Source organism: Camelus dromedarius, chromosome 9 (assembly GCF_036321535.1).
Source record: "Camelus dromedarius isolate mCamDro1 chromosome 9, mCamDro1.pat, whole genome shotgun sequence".
In the NCBI taxonomy this organism is placed as follows: Eukaryota; Metazoa; Chordata; class Mammalia; order Artiodactyla; family Camelidae; genus Camelus; species Camelus dromedarius.
This window is the reverse complement of record NC_087444.1, coordinates 23,397,292-23,413,896: the sequence shown is the minus strand read 5'-3', so window position 1 is coordinate 23,413,896 and position 16,605 is coordinate 23,397,292. Positions and strand designations below refer to the sequence as shown.

At 44.1% G+C, this 16,605-nt stretch overlaps 1 protein-coding gene across 1 annotated transcript in view; it reads left to right on the top strand.

Annotated features, from left to right (window-relative positions):
- Positions 1-14,151: 14,151 nt before the first annotated feature.
- The window catches only part of NOTCH2 (notch receptor 2), a 153,280-nt gene continuing 150,826 nt past the window's right edge, over positions 14,152-16,605 (top strand). Inside the window, exon 1 of the mRNA XM_031457916.2 lies at positions 14,152-14,365. Coding sequence (XP_031313776.2) covers positions 14,293-14,365 — 73 coding nt within the window. The 5' untranslated portion in view covers positions 14,152-14,292. The remainder of the gene's footprint in view (positions 14,366-16,605) is intronic.

The following is a 16,605-nucleotide window of genomic DNA, read 5'->3' as shown; positions in this document are numbered from 1 at the left end:
CTATCTGTTCCCTGACAAGAGTGTGCAGGGACCATATCTTGTTTATACCGGTGCTAGGTATATAGCAAGTGCTCAATGATATTTACTAAATTAAATTGAACATATGAACAGATCAGCATGGAGGGGATGAGCATGGAGGGTAATGGGAAGAAACCGAAGATAAAGGATTCCTTTCACAAAAGGTAAAGAGGAAGGAGGAGACTGAGAAGACGACTGTTCATAGGAATTAAGAGTGTGATGAAGACCCCTATTAGAGTGACTGACCTCTAATTAAAGAGGAGAGTGTGAGCAGCAGTACCAAATGCCACTGAGAAACTGGCCTGGGAAATCAGTGAGAAAGGCTGTTGGGTTTAACCTTTAAGAGATCCTAATGGCTTTAGGAAGCGTAGCTTTGGGAGTGCTCAGTCAGGGCCCTGGGTCCATTCCTGTTTTTAGGTCAGGAGAGGAAGGATCTCCAGAAGATAAGTGACTTGAGGAAAAGGAAAGCCAGAATTCTTATCTGATCTACCTGTTCGAATGCCTGAGGACATGAACACCACAGCGAAGCTCCAAGTCACGTTGGAAGGCTTGGTTCTTTCATCTGATACAGAGGCTTCAAAGTACTGGGAGATGTGGTTCTCAGGCAGTGCAGGGACCAACTTGACGTGTTCCTCTGTAATAACCAGAGATTTTCATCAGTGGGGCACAGTCAGCCTGATAGTCCAGGCTCCTTAGGATCAAAGGCAAAATGTATGATCTGGCTTCAGAACTGAGAACAATTTCTCTGCCATGGAGCTTTTCTGGATATTGGGGTTTCTCTATATGGGGCACTTTCTGACCCAGTGGACCAATATCCTCTACTCCTCTGCCTGCCTTGAACCTTGTTCTTCTGTCTTCCACCAAAACTGCCTTCAGCTGCATTCTCCAACTTATGTCCTACTTGGCTAACCTTTATGGCCAGGTGCCTGTCTTGACCCATACTAGGTCTGATTTAGACAAACTCCTATGCCTGTCACCTGCCTGGATTTTTTCCCCCATTGATTTCATCTGTGATCTGACTCTATTATGTCCTAGATCAGTCTACTCTGGCCTGATAAGTCATGCATTCTCAAAGGAGTCCAAATGGTTCTTGGGGTGTAAAAACCAACTTAATTTTTAAATGTACCTAGTACAGACATAAAACAGAACTTAAACTGATATAACAGTATATCTGTGATATTAAAATACTGTGGGGGGAGCGATTAGAAATGTCTAAAGAGGCTCCTTAGGCGGGTAATAACGGGGCAGGGGGAAAGGTTGAGAAATACTGTGATGGGTGATGAAGCTGAAATTCAAGCTCTGAGAGGAGTACAAGAAGACTGGGTGGTGGGGAAGTGGAGGTAGCCATGGCTGGGTCCTTGAGTGAGAAGTAGGTTATAGAGAAGATTCCAATCTAGCAAACACATTTTGAGCATTTAGTATTACATGCCACGAGCTGTGTGAAACACTTTCACATTTGTTAGCGAAAAGCCTCCCTTTATATTAGCCTCAACATACTTGTGGGAACAGCAGCAACACTTTCCACTGAGACAGTAGCCCACCTCCCTCCTTTCTGCTTCAGCAGCTCCTATGCTAATTAAACACCTGGAGGTAACTCCTCACTTACATCTTGCAACATAAGAATATGAAAACAAAAACATAAACAAAAACACAGCCCAGCTTGTGTTTGTAGAAACTCCTTTCACAGCAGCCTTTCAATGGGTTGGGCAATTTAAAAGATGCAGTTGTAAAAATGACTAACTCATTAAGATGCTTGAGGGAAACCTGAACATCATTAACCTACTTCTGAAAAGAGAGGCAAGGAAAATACAGGAGTGGAAATAATCCAAGGAAAACAATGTCAAGGCTTTGAACAATAGACAGACTCTGGAACCTCCTGAGCTGGGCTCGAGGAGGCTAGGACAAGAAAACAGAATGTTGCTTAAAGAAAGCCCAGCAATCCTTGGTGTCTGCTGGCTCTTCTAGAGTATGACCTTTGTTTGTTTGTTTGTTTGTTTATTTGTTTGTTTTAAAGTGCTCGTCTTTGTTCTCTCATGGCATTCATTAAGAATTTACCACTGAGTCTTTGCCTTTTATCCCAGTCAGATTATCTCTGCTTTGTATTCGCCTCATGTACTTGACTCCTGAGCTCTCCTCTCCTGCTTTCCTGCTTTTGTTGTGAGGGCTGAAGATGGTGGTGGTGGAAGGCTGAAGGGGGAAGATGAATGAGCCACAGTGTCCGCTGAGAACCCATAGCCAACTCTTGGCAGCGTGTCCAGGGTAAATCTTGTCTTCAGCTTCTTGTTGACTTTATCACCCACTCCGTGTGCTTAACTCTCTGATGGATGTTATCCTCAGTTCTGTTTATTCACAATGCCAAATGCACCAGTTGAACAGGGAAATATTCAGGAAAACATACCCCTTAAGTGTCAAGCTGACCAGAAAAGAAGAAACATCGTTGTTTTACTGAATTAGGCATTGTTGTAGAAATAAACATTTATATTTTGTCAGGCTACTGGTGCTTGTAGTCACAGTCTTATTCCTCCATCCTGGCCATATTTGCATTTCGGAGGATGGAGAAGATGAGAAAGGAAGATTTTTAAAGCACTGCTTTCAGTGAGGGGAATGAACCACAGAAAAATGTATGACTTTAGGGGATAGGTAAGCACCTCTGCTTGGGTGCATCCAACTGAGAGGGCCATTGACTGCAGGAGAGTGAGACAAAGGACACTGGTGAATAATTAGACAGCTTTTCCCATTATGGGTCATTTTTACATTGTAGCCTCAATATATTTTTTAAGTTTGTAAGTTCTTGGAACATCAAATATATCCATTCAAACACTTCTTTCAATACAGTGGATATTTGCAGGCTAACTTGGAAATCAGGACACCTTGAATTTAACCCCTGCTGTGACATTGGCTGACTCTGTAACTTTCAGCCTTTTGGTTCTCCACGATGGTATGAATAATGGAAAACACACACAAGCTTTGGAATTATTACAACACACCTTCAATTCCTACCCCTACCACTTATTAGCCTGTTGACTCTGGATAAGTTTAACTTTTTTGAGCCTCAGTATCTTTATTCATTAAATGGAGATAAAGATACTCTGCCTTGCAGGAATGTTGTGAGGATATAATGAAATCCTCTAGTACTTAGGAGTCTCTAAGTAAATGGCTGCTCTCATAGGAATATTTGCACAGAGATGGAAAAAGGCTAGGGGGCAAAAGGCATGGGTGTTCTGAGCTCATTAGGTGCTAGATGGTTTCTTAGCCTTACAGTAGGTATCATTAGGGAATGAGGAGAATGCAACCTGGCCCCATAGAAATCCAGGCCTGTTTTATTTCTGCAGGATCTGATCACCACACAATCAGAATTTGCAGGAGTAAGGCAGGGGGTAAGAGGGAGAGGGAGGGGGAGAGAGAGAGAAACGTGAGGGCATCTGTGCTCCACAAAGGCAGAGAATCGCCAGCATCCCTTCAGCAGGGGGACAGGAATGAAAGGCACATGGCTCCCTGCGGGTGCTGTGCTCACCAAGCCAAACAACCAGAGTGTTTCCTGCTCAGTCTCCACAGATGTTGTTCCTTAGTCTGGATAAGTCCCCTGGAGAGTATTTAGCTGAAAGCAAGAAAGGCAGCTGAGTAACTGCCTAGTCTATGGAGCTGACAAACCAGTGTGTCATCAAAGAAAGAGAGCGTTATAGGAAATAAAAGCCTGTGGGTCCACCTCTCGCCAGGGAGTCAGGTGGCTGTGAGGTGGCACCTTTGACTCTTGCTCATTAACAAAGTCTCTCTTTATGTCCTCCTCCTCCTGTTTGTCTGCCTGTGCACTGCTGGATTCCACTGAGTAGGCGGTGAGTGTCCATCCAAATCACTGGGTACATCTACTATGTACCCAACATTTATTCACCCAACCCAACGCACGTACATTGAATGTCTTCTATGAGAATAACAGTAATAATAAGACAGACTCAGACTATGCACTCAAGTAGGTCCTGATATACTAGTCATATGTTCAACTAATTGTTAGTGTATATATATTATATCTCTATCTCTATATCTATCTATATATAATATGCAGAAACCAACTGTAGAGGGGCTCAGGAAAAGGTGCCACAAAGCTAAGGAAGGCTTCACAGAGGAGATGAACTTTGAGCTAGGATTCCAAGGGCAAGGGGAAGATGGGGTGGAGAAGAGGAGGGAGTAAGGGCATATCAGGCAAAGGAAAGTGCAGATGCAGAGCTGAGAGAGCTGAGGAGTCCCTGGGCCCAGAACATGTCCAAGAACTGGCTGGTAGGTTGATGTGCCTGGAAGACAGTCTGTGCCAGATGAGGTAGCAGCAGGAGAGGAGGTAAATGTGGCCAAAAAGTGAGGGATTTTCTGTACCAGCCTGTGGAGTTTGGGCTCTAACCACAGGGAATGGGGGAGCCACTGGTGGGTTTTAAGAACAGAGCGATAGGATTTTACTTGTGTTTTGGAAAGTCCTGTGGGCTTCCGTGCAGTGGATGGACTGAAAGAGTGTGAGACTGGAAGCTGGGAGACCAGTTTAGAAATCAACTGTGTCAAGTGCTGCAAAATGGTGAAGGAGAATGAGGACTGAGGAGGAGTCTATTGGATTTGGCAGTTAAAGGTCTTTAGTGATATCTAAAAGTCACTTTGCTAGAACAATTCAAGCAGAAGCCAGGCTACGAAGCCAATGGTTCTCAAAGTGTGGTCACCAGACCAACAACATCAGTATCACTTGGGAACTTGCTAGAAGTGCAAACTGCCCAGCCTCACCCAGACCCCCACTCCAAAACGCTGGGACTGGAGTCCAGAAATTTGTTTTCACATGCGCTCCAGGTGATTCTGAACACACTAAAGCTTGAGAACCAGTGACCTAAACAAATTTTTCTCCCTCTCTTCTCTAAACAGTCCTTTCTAGGAACCCAACTCTTCCAATAACTGAGCTGTCCAGTATTCCCTAAATAATTGTTAAACTTATGGTTTCTCAGCCCTCTGCATAAGTTATTTCCCTCTGTCAGTCACATGCTCTCCCTGATACAATATACATACATGTATAGTCTCTACCTGGCCGCATTGAATTCATTGTGCAAGGCCTAACTCAAGCGTCACCTCCCTAGGAGTCTTTCCAGTTTTCCCTGGGCAGCCTTTCTATGGATACTTCTGCACATATTTCTATTATAAGTCTTGCTTTATTGCCCTGTGCTCTTTTGGTTTACTCTCTGTCTCCCTCATTAGATGGAAGCTTCTCAGAGGTAGGGACTGCCTTGTCCATCTGTTTCCTCACTGTGTTCACATAGTAGATGCTCGCTAACTGCAGGGAGGGAAAGCTGTAGTGGGTTGGAGAAGCAAGAACAAAAGGGACAAATTACTCTTCTAAGAGGTTTGGGAGTGAAAGGAAAAGATGTGTCTGAGCCTACAATAGAAAGTACTTGTGCAAGTGTGAGTTAAAGCTGGAGGAAAATTGTTGGTTGAGGGGATTAAGACAGCAGAGAGGGAGAGATGAGTGAGAGTGAGGCAGATGGATAATGAATGGTAACAGGGTCTTGGAAAAGGGAGAAGGGGGTGAAACCAATGGCCAATGCAGAAGGATTAGCATTGGGATGAAGGAAAGACTTTTCTCTGAGATGCAAGGAAAGGAAGTAAAGGTGGATGCATAAGAGATAAGTTGTGAGGTTGAAGGGAGAGAGGCTGGGAGATTTTAGATGGCCTGCCAGTATAGAAATGGGGAGGGCTAGGGAAGGTTACAGGGGAGGTGATATTTGAGCTAGGCGATGTCTTTAGTGAAGTGGGAAGTAAGGCCTTTGGCTGGGAAGGAAACAGGGAACAGAAAGAGCCTAGAGGAGAGTGGTAAAAGCTTACAGAAGCCATGGAGGTGTGGTGCAGGGGCTTGGGGTATACTGAGGTCAGAGAGCAGCAGCAGGGGATTCTTTTGGGCTGATCCATTTCAGCTGCTGGAGGGCCCACCCCTTCACCCCACCAGCTTTGGCAACGGAAGCTGTATGGGTGGATTCTCTGCAGAGGCCGTTTCAGCAGTAAGATGGACAACTCTGGCTACAGATCCAACACTAACGTAGAAAGCATTCTAGCTCTACAAGTCATCAATGCCGGAATATAATGCAGATATTAACAATGTTACATATGACAATGATTTAGCAAAATAGGAAAAGACATAAATTAGCTGAGAAAGCAGGATAAAAATTACATTATGTCTTGACTACAACTATTTGAAATGTACACATGGAGGAACAACTGAATACAATACACCAAAGTGCTATCAGTGGTGGTATTATAAGTAATTTTCCCTTAATTTTAAAATATGTATCATTTATAATTTAAACAAAGATATGGCAATAAGTGGAATTAGTTCTTTCTTTACTGGCTTTATCTTCAATACATTGAAGGCAGTATTTAAAAATAAAAAGTTGTAGTGTGAAAGCAACCTGCAGAATTGTCTGACCTTCTCTCATCTAGGGGGGCTAGAAGCAGGGAAATGAAGACCTTGAGTTGCCCCAGGTTTGGAGGCTAAGCAAGAGACTGGGTGTCATCCAGCAGGGGAGCATAAAGGAGGTGTGTGATCAAGCCCTGTCTCACAATAAGCTTGGGAGACCCGGCTTACAATAAATGATAAGAGGACGACTTGTCCAGTGCCCAAGTGGGTGGTCTGAACAATGGATGGGCCTGGATCTCCAAGGCAGAGACCTGTGGGCAGGCATGCATACCATGCAGAGGTCAACCGTGTGCCACTGGAGTGGTCAGAAAGACCTGGGCTGTGCCACTGCTTAGCAGCTCTGTGATCTTGGACAACTTCTCAGGCTTCACATTCTCTGTCCAAGAAATGGGATTAATAATAACCTACTCGTAAACTGGCTGGAGCATTATAAACAATAAAGCAGGTAACATGCTTAATACAATGCCTAACAGCACAGTAAATACTCCATAAATGTTTACTGCCATTATCACTATTAATGTGATTGTTATTACTATTATCCACAAATGTTTATGATGGAGGGAGCTGATTTCGAGTAGGGGCACTCTGAATTATTCGTAGGGAATTCAGGGAGGTGTCCTGAGTGCAGTTCTCTCCCACCTCTAGAACAATGTTGTGGGTTCACCCCAGGCCTTCCGGAGGGAAGAGGGAGCTGTGCAAGGAGGAACTTCACAGTGGTTCTTCTTTTGCTAGTTTTTGTGCTAGTTCCCCACTTTTGAACAGGTGCATATTACTCCAGAGCACCCTTTCACCTTCCTCTCCCACTCTTCCGTTCTGCTTTTCTTCTCTTCAACTCTTCTTACTTCCCTTTTCCTCTCAAAACCCCAAGTGGTGGATAAGCAAGGAACTATAGTATGTTTTGCATGTTCCAAGTTTGCCTTTTTGAAGACAACTCGAAGATTGTCTCCTAATGCCAGCACTTGGAGTTTACCTAAGTCAGTCTGTAGTCTGTGTTCACCCTATCCACTCCTTCACTTACAAATATATCTATACCTCCAACCATTGTCTTTAGTAAATAGCCTTAAATTATAGCCATCAGTAGATAGGCAAGCATTCCAGACCATAAGAGTTCAATTAAAGAAGGCTCTTTTGAAGTAACTATATCTTGCAAAAGAAATCAATACAGGTGTGAACTGTCCACAGGGCTCTTGCCAGCAATGAGGTGTACTTTCCTGGACTCAGATGTAGATCTTAATCTGGGAAACATTCTCATGTTGCTAGCATCTGTTCTTTTCTTGCTTAGATTTTCAGTAAGTGTCATAAGAGGGAAGGAGTCAACGGTTTGAAAGAAAAATGATTAGGCCAGAGGTCTGAGCAAGAGAACAGAGTAGACATACTACACTTTTTTTTTTTTAACAGAAATTAGAATAATTAAAAACAAGTTGGTATCCGGATCAAGTACAACCATCACTCACCTGCTGAATTCCAAGTTCACATTCCATTCCACACTGGCGAATAATAATGATGTACTTTCAGCTTTGTTGGAAACCCTACCGGTATATTTACAAGGTCATTATCTTCAGCAACAGATACCTGCTCTGAGCCCAGCAATTACCACCTCTGTCTCTGCACACATTAGCACACACACACACACCACTGATTTGTACTTTCCTATAAAATTACTCTTTCCCTTTTTAATTAGAATGTTTTCAGAAGTAAACCCTGTCGTTAAGACCATGTACGCTTCCATCATAAATACCTGTTGCCAGCCATTAATTATCTCCTGATGAATTACTTTAGAAGTTTTTTTTTTAATGCTTACTTTTAAAAGTTGGGATTTCTTTTCCTTATTTTTGATGCCCCCATCCTTATACTTCGTTAACTATTCTGAATTCCACCTAAGTGGACTTACATGTGATCTGCACTCAGATAGTATCAAGATTTTTTCCAAACTTTAAGGTGGAAACTTTCTATTGCCTGGACCTCACTGCTCAAGAATTTCTTGGCTAACTTGTGAGGGAAGAATATAAGAATGTTGGGTAGGAACAATTGAGTAGTTTCTGAGAACAAACACCTTAACACTTCACAAATATCCAGAGTTGCATAACCACTTTAGTGACCGAAACACTGCGACTCATCCAATAATATTGTGGGTTGTTAATTACACGCTTGTGGATTTATGCTGTTCTTGGATTGGGGTGATGTCCTGGTTCTTACAGGTCATTTCTCTTTTACATCATTATATATAAAAAGTATATACCCAGTTAGGAGTTGAAGTGTAATACCTCCCAACCTAAAATACTTGAAAGAAAAATTTAAGTCAGGTAGTACTAACGTGAGCATTCCTATACTAATTTTCCTGCTTATCTCATGCATTGCAGAGAACTTTGAATTCCTAGTTAAGTTTTATAGGAGCCATTGTCATATAGTACATGTACATGAGGAAGATTTAATTATACAAGGAGAATCTTAAATTCTCCTCTCCTTGACATCAATTAAATTGAGATAATCACATTCCTAAAAGGGCAAAAATATGTCGAGAAGCTCACATTATAATTTCTTATATTACTCATCTGGGTCTACGCTCAGTTAAAGGGTCTGACTGGCTCCTGATTCTCAGCACTAGTTTGACTCTTGAGATTAATGCCTGCCTTCTGGAACTTGTCCTCTGTTTGGCTGAACTTGTGGACCTCTCCGATGTGAGTCTTTATTGGACACTTACTCCATGCAAGACATAGAACCAACTGCTGTGGGATTACAAATATGAGTAAGAAATGGTTCTTGTGTTCACACTGTATATAGTCTAGTTGTATAGGCCACCTCAGGTCATTTATACGTTGCTGGCTGGAGACAGGATGAAATGAAATTGGCCTTAGAATTAATCACAGTGCCCTCTACTTTCCCAGAGGCCTGTGCTTTATCACTGTTGTCGTTATGTTGTTTGTATGCTGGCCTCCCTCACTGCCCCGTGATCTCTAGAGAACAGGGGCCGGGTCTGATTGCTGTCTGTACTGCCGCAGAGTCAAGGACGTGTTTTGCTGAGGGTAGGCTCTCAAAAGATGCTTTTAAATAAAAGAATGCATTCGCATTCGCTTGCTTAGGTTTCCTAGTTACAGTGGGTCAGCTTGCTCTGTATCAAAATGGAAGTGATAAGAAGCTGTGCCCAGACCTCTGCCCAGAGGTCCCCACACGAAATATCACTTTGGATGGGCTTCACAGTGTTGCAGGAAGGGACAGTGGGATGAAACTGAGTAAGAAATCAGAAACAGTGGGGTTTTGTCTCAGCTCTGTCACCAATTACTTGCTTAACCCTAGGCAAGACACTTATCCTCTATCTCAGTTTCTTCATCTGTGAAATGGGGATAATAATGACTGGCTTGGCTATTTCCCACAATTGCTTTGAGGATCAAATGAGATAATATACTTAAAAGTGTTTTGGAAAACCTACAGCACTGCACAAATGCAAGGCATTATTTTGCAATGAAATCTTCCCTTTAATTCCTGCTCTACAAACACTTCATTACACACCCCTGGGTTCCTGGGTTATGTGGTGAGATGTGTGGAGTAGCTTGATTTGCCAAGCTATGAAATAGCCTAACATATCACCCTATACTTGAATCTCTTCTTCAACATATATAGTGTTTAGCTGATTTAGCATTGGATTTTCCAAAAGACCTAGACTTTGCATTAATCTTGCACCTCTCTCTCAATTCATATAGCTATACATACTCCTCAGTCAATATTTATTTCAAACATATATTTTTGAGCAGTATGTGTGATAACTATTGTGCTACGAACTGGGGCAAAATAGACAAATAACATAGGATCTCTGCCACTGAGAATTTTTTTCAGCTTATTGGATCTGAAAGAACAGACACAATAACAAGTAAGTGCCTAATTCTGCATTTGTTTTGAAAGGCGATTTTACACGTGCGTTATAATTAGTAAAGACTAATGTATATTTTTAGTTTTCACAAAACCCAAACTAGTTGTGACTCTTACTCATGTTTTTCTACTGTGAATTGTCTATAGATTTTAATTTAGTTTTGGAGACTGAGATTTTTTTTTCCCAATGAACGTCTGTGGAATTTCATTTTTCTTTGTATTAGTCAAGCTATGGAACTTTAAGGAATAGCAATAGCCATGTTGAGTTGTAGGGTCACCTGAATGCTTTCCTGCCAATTTCTCCTATACAGTAGGATTTGCTTTCAATAGAGCACTGTCCTTATGGAAGACCAGTCCCCAATCTAGTTGAGTACATTTGGGGTTGACATCACCAGGCAGATCCTGGCATTTTATGTCCTCAGATGCTACTCAAGTTTTGAGACACCACCACAAGACCCCTGGCTTCTCACAGGGATCAGGGAAATAGTCACCTAAGTGCACACAGTGGAATTTAGGCTTAGCTTTGAGGACAGACCTCAATAGTGGAAAGCATTTTTCAGAGCAATTCCATCCTGCTAGTCAGTCAGGCTCCTCCTAGCTCTCCTTAAAGCAGTCAACAGCTGTGGCTGCTACTCTTGAACAGTTTCCCCACTTCTAGCTACATGGATCTTTTGCCTGCTTGTCTACTCCATCAAACTTTCTTTTCCTGTGTGTCCTCTATCCGGGAATAGCTCATCATGCTTCAAGATACTGAGGTCACTGCTGATTCTTGGTCTACCTTTCCTCTCACACCTAAGCAGTTCCCAGTTTTAGGAGCGAATGCCTATCTTTTCTGCACACCCACAGCCCCTGCCTAGGGGACAATTTTTTGGGGACAATCTCTAGTCTCTATTGTTCACCTGCCTCTATACTCACTCCCTCTGCCTGAGACAGCTTAGACCTCTAACCAGGAGAACTCTCCTCTTCTTCACCTCATTAATCATCTGGTCCTCCAATTCTTAGTCCAGCTGTTGACACACAGTCCCTCAACTGTGAACCCACAACATTCTACTTGTTACACTGGATAAAACTGTTGGTTACTTGTCTCTCTGTATCTCTCAGCTCTTAATACAGGATCTGGTATGTGGTAAATATTCACCAAAATGCCACTTAATGGGTTGGACTTACTTGCTCTCATCTCCCAGTCTTCACTGATTCCAGTTTCTTCCCTTGATTTTCAGTTCCCTTTTTGTACCCAATTTCTTTCCATAGCTTCCTTCAAAACATGTCTTTTCAAACACCTCTTCAGTCATAGCCTTTCCCTACTTTCATTCATAACATTTACTCTGTATTCCTCTAGGAATGTATGCAATAAGTTCAACATAGTAACAAAACCAACAAAAGTTATATGTGACCATAATAAATGCTTTCCTAGAAATAGTCACCTTGAGAAAATTGCACACCTATTTTAATAATGTTGTCATAGCCTCAGTTGTTTCAGGAGCTGCTCTTTGGGGATGACTACCTTTACATTCTTCTGGATATTTTTTCATGGTGACAAATCTAATCTTTGTAGGTGATTTAAAAATTTTGTATACGGTCAAGTCACTATGAACTAACTATATTTAGTGAGTAAGAAGAATGATCAAGCTGGTTACTCCATAGGTCAACAACTAAAAAGTAATGTTATCATCTTTCTCTGAACATATTTGCACAAGGGAAATTCCAAAACTATTTTGACTGATCATGTTATTTTCGAAAAGAGTTTCCAGCATCCTAAGGTGACCACTTTCAATAGTAGTACTTGCTTATCTATTATAAAGTGCTTATTAAAATTCAGCTTGGAACGTCATAGGCCTATGATCATACTGACTTGCACTTGTTTAACGTTGTTTTATTTATATTCTAGCAACATCTCTTAGGTGATAGAGATTGGGAATGAGTAAGGTCATGGTCCTTGCCCATAGAGACCTCCTAATCTGATTGAGAAGCTAGAAATATGAACAGTCCTGTTTGAAAAATAGATAACAGTGTAAGATAAAGAAGCAGTACAGCGGAGGGACTGTGAGGGGTAGAAATTCATTACAATGTCGACAGAGCCTTCTTAGGACTGAAGGATGAATGGTTAGAAGTTCACCAAGAGAAGGAGGGAAGGGGACTACAAGAATCATTCCCCCCAAAAAAGAAGAAAAAAAAAGTCATTCCAAACCAAGGGAACAGAAGGTACAGAGACCGAAACAAGAAGATATGTTCAGGGGAATCTCAAGTCATTCAACATTGCTCTTGTGTAAAGTTCACAGTGGGGGCAGAGAAGACGAGATGTGGAGCCCAATGAAGTGAAGGCCATTTTTAGAAGTTTGGACTCTATCAGGCTCTGTGGGTAGGATTTCCCTTTCCAACAGGATCATAAACTCCCACATCCAATTAGTCACACAGGTTTGCCCCCCTGCCCCCATTCTTTTCTTCAAGATTGTCTGAGATCCATTCTTTCCTTTCCATTCTGACATTTACCTCATTACTTCAGGCCTTCATCACCCCATGCCTGGACTGTTTCACAGACTCCTGACTGGTCCTTGGACTCTAGTTCACCTTTTGCTCCTGACAATCAATTTTTCACGGGATTATCAGAGCAACTTTCCTTTCCATCAAGTCTCACTCTTGTTCAAAAATCTTCAATGGTTTTTTTTTAATGACCTGAGATATAACTGTACCCCTCATTCCCTCCCTGCTTGTCATTCAAGGTCCTGCATAATCTGGTCCCAAACTCCTTTCCCTCCTTGACTCCCGTCATTGCTAATAGTGCCAGACCTCATCTACAGTTTCCCTTATCTTATTTGCTTTTATGATGTCTCTCCCCTGGAATGCCATGCTCACACAAACTTTTTGTTTGTTTATTTCAGCTCTTTTCTTACAAACAGCAAGCCCACTTGTACCCATGCCTGATCACATCCCCGACTCTCCCGCCCTAGAAGTAACCATTATATTCTGGTTATATTCTTTTACTATATACTGTGTGATATGCATCCATTACTAACCTTTCAAGATTCTGCTCTGATCCCAGCTCCTGCATGAAAGCCTTCTCTGAATCCCGCAGCCCGCAGCAACAAAGTCTCGGTTCTCAAAACTAGCTTGTGCATCATGTGTCTTTAGCATCACTTCAGTGTGCTGGGCACGCTGCTAAGCAAAGTAAGGCGCTTAAGAAATATTTGCTAAATTGACTGACTGACTGACTGACTGACTGAATGAATGAATGAATGAATGAAGGGTTTAGCACAACCCAGCTGATGGCTCTGTTCATTTTAAACGGACTTTGGAGCCTTGGCCCCATTACCTTCTTTGACAGCACTGGTCCTTCTCTAAGGCACTCCTCTGGCTAGCCCGGGGGTGTGTGGGTGTATGGGGGCGATACCTATCTCACTGGATGAGGTCCGTCTGTCCCTTCAAGTTCAGGATCTTGGCGGCCCTAGCGTTTGAAGTTCAGAGTCTTAACACCCACCCCCTGGGGCAGAGGCCAGGCCCAGCGAGGCTCCAGCGTCGATTGAGTTAAGGCGCGTCGGGACCCGAAGCGGGTTGGAGAGGCAGGAGGGGGTGTCTAAGGGCTCGTAGTAGATCCCTCCGCGCGCAGCTCGGGCCGGCGCTTCTTCCTGCGGGAAACCCCTGGGTGCCGAAGGCGGCGGGGCCTGGCCTCGGCGACAGCGGGGCGGGGTTTGCGGTGGGAGGAGGCGGCCGAGGCGGAAGGACACACGAGGCTGCTTCGCCTGCACACCCGAGAAAGTTTCAGCCAAACTTCGGGCGGCGGCTGAGGCGGCGGCCCAGGATTGGCAGACTTGGGGTGCAGGGAGTGGAGGCACTGAAGCCGGAGCTTCGGGGCGTAGCGCGAGGCTGTGAGCGGCAGAAGCAGGAGGAGAAAAGGAGAAAGTGGGGGCTCCTCTGTCGGGACCCCCTCCCCATGTGGATCTGCCCAGGCGGCGGCGGCGGAGGAGGAGGCGACCGAGAAGATGCCCGCCCTGCGCTCTGCTCCGCTGTGGGCGCTGTTGGCGCTCTGGCTGTGCCGCGCGGCCCCCGCGCGTGGTGAGTATCCGGCGGAGGGGTGCTGTCCCCTGCGCCCCGGTCCGCGCCCCTCCGGCCCGGCCCGGCCAGCCGGCCACCTGGAGCGACAGTTCCCACCCTTCTGTCCTCCACTCTGCGAGGAGGCCGGGCTCGGCCGCCGGCGCGGGGCAAGGCCACTTGGTTCCCAAAGTTTGGACATCATTGGACCCCCTCCCTAGGCGCGCCCCCTCCTCCGCGCTCCCCACCGCCTCTTGTGCCCCAGGGCCGGTGGCCCCACACACGCCTCCTCGGCCGGAGGGAGGCCGGGCAGCAAGTCTCAGAAACTCCCTTTCTGGGGCACTTGAGTTCGGGGAGTTGGGCAGTTTTTGCCCACTTGGTTCCGCGTTTTCTGGGGTCGAGGGAGAACCAAGGGCGGGCTGCCGGAGAGGAACCGTGGCCGGTCGCAAAGCGCAGATGGGCTGAGCGAAGGAATGCCAGATTCTGGCGTGGAGGGAGCGGGGGCAGGGCCTCCAAGCCCAACGACTTGTACCTTCACGGCCAGACTTAGCTTTGCTAGAGGGAGGCCCACAAGTCTGAGTGGGTGGGTTTGGTTTGGATGGAACTGGGTTTTGCTGCGCGCCCAAGTTCTGACACTCTGAATCCACGGTCCCTGTGAATCTGGTGTAAAGTTTTCAGTCTTTGAAAGGTGGAGGCAGGAGCAGTAGGAAAACTGGTGTGGCTGCATGCTGAGCCACATGATTTAAAAATCTCAACTGCTGTTATTCTTTCTGAGGCGCGGAGCTCGGGCACTGTTTCAGAGTCTGTGTCCAGCCCCAGGAATGTGGTGTGACGATCATCAACTCCTCCAACCTGGCAGCAGCTTTTGCTGTTCTTTTGGCACAGATGGGGGTGGGGCATGGGCGGGTGAGGAAAAGTGGATACGTTAATTCAAAGTGGTGCCTTAGAAAGCTTCTTTATGGTTGGATATTTGCAACAGGGTTGGATCCAGGAAAGGAAATCAGATCATACCCATCCCACCCACACCCTTAGATTCCAAATTTCTTCAGACTGTTTAGTGGAAAGAGCCTGGGCTTTGGAGCCCCTGCTCTTTAATCCTGGGTTCAAATCCAGCTCTGTTGTATGAACTAACCAATAAAATGGGAATGAAATTACCCAGCTAATAGGATTAATTAAGAGAATGTATATTAAATCCATGGCAGTCAAAAGGTATTCAGAAAGTTCTTTCAGGGCAGAGCTGTGTTTTATTTTTTTCTGAACTATCTGCTTCCAGTGGGATGGGGTCCTGTGCATGTTTGTTGAACTGAAAAGGGTCTCTTCTTTTTCTAGCCTGATATGAAGGAAGATTTTACCTTTACCAAACAAAACAAACTAGTACATTAGTTATGTCTCTTGGCAAAGAGAAGTTTAGGAAGATGATGAGCTTCAGAAAGATTTGCTCTTTGTTCATTGTTAACCGGCAGTCGACATGCCAGTCACAGATGTTTAAAAGAGATCAGGTTATTTATCACAGTGCTGGGTTGTTCAGCACCAACCAGATCCTTCTTGGAAAGTTCATATTCCTTGGGTCCCTAACAGTTTCAGAAGTGGATCAGGATGCTGTGTGGTGGTGACCCAAAACTGTTGTTTTAGAAACATTTAACAAAACACATATTTCATAGTATTTTTGCCTTTACTTTTTCTTCGAGTGAAAGCTTTAGTGTAAGTGTAAACTTAGGATAGAGAGGAGTATAAACAATGAGTTAGTTTGAGGGTTATAATCCTTGGTCTGTCATTAGCTTGTTTTAGTAAATAATTTAATCTTCATGATCTGTAGGCTTCTCACCTATGAAGCAGAACCAAAGGAATCACTTACTTCAGATAATTGGAGAGAATAATGATAAATGTTTGCATGGTGATTGGCAAAATTTAGTGTTCAATGATGAGACAAATGTCAGACACAGGATTGCTCTGACGCACAGAGCTCCTCTCATTCTAGGACCTGTACTTCTGCACTGATGGGGTATTGCCATTACTAGCTAGCTTTTAGGTAGACAAGCCCAAGTACTACTAGCTAGCTTTTAGGTGGACAAGTGTTACAGTGTTAGCTCAAAGGACAAGATTTAGATACTCTGATTTTTAGACAGGTGTTCCTCAGTCGCTAAACTGTAACGAAATAGATTACAAAACCTGTTTCTTGGTACAAACCTTAAATCTTTTTAGTCTAGCAGTGAAAGTTCTTGAATCTTCTCAATCTAGTGTCATTGTGTTTTGCCAAGGTACCA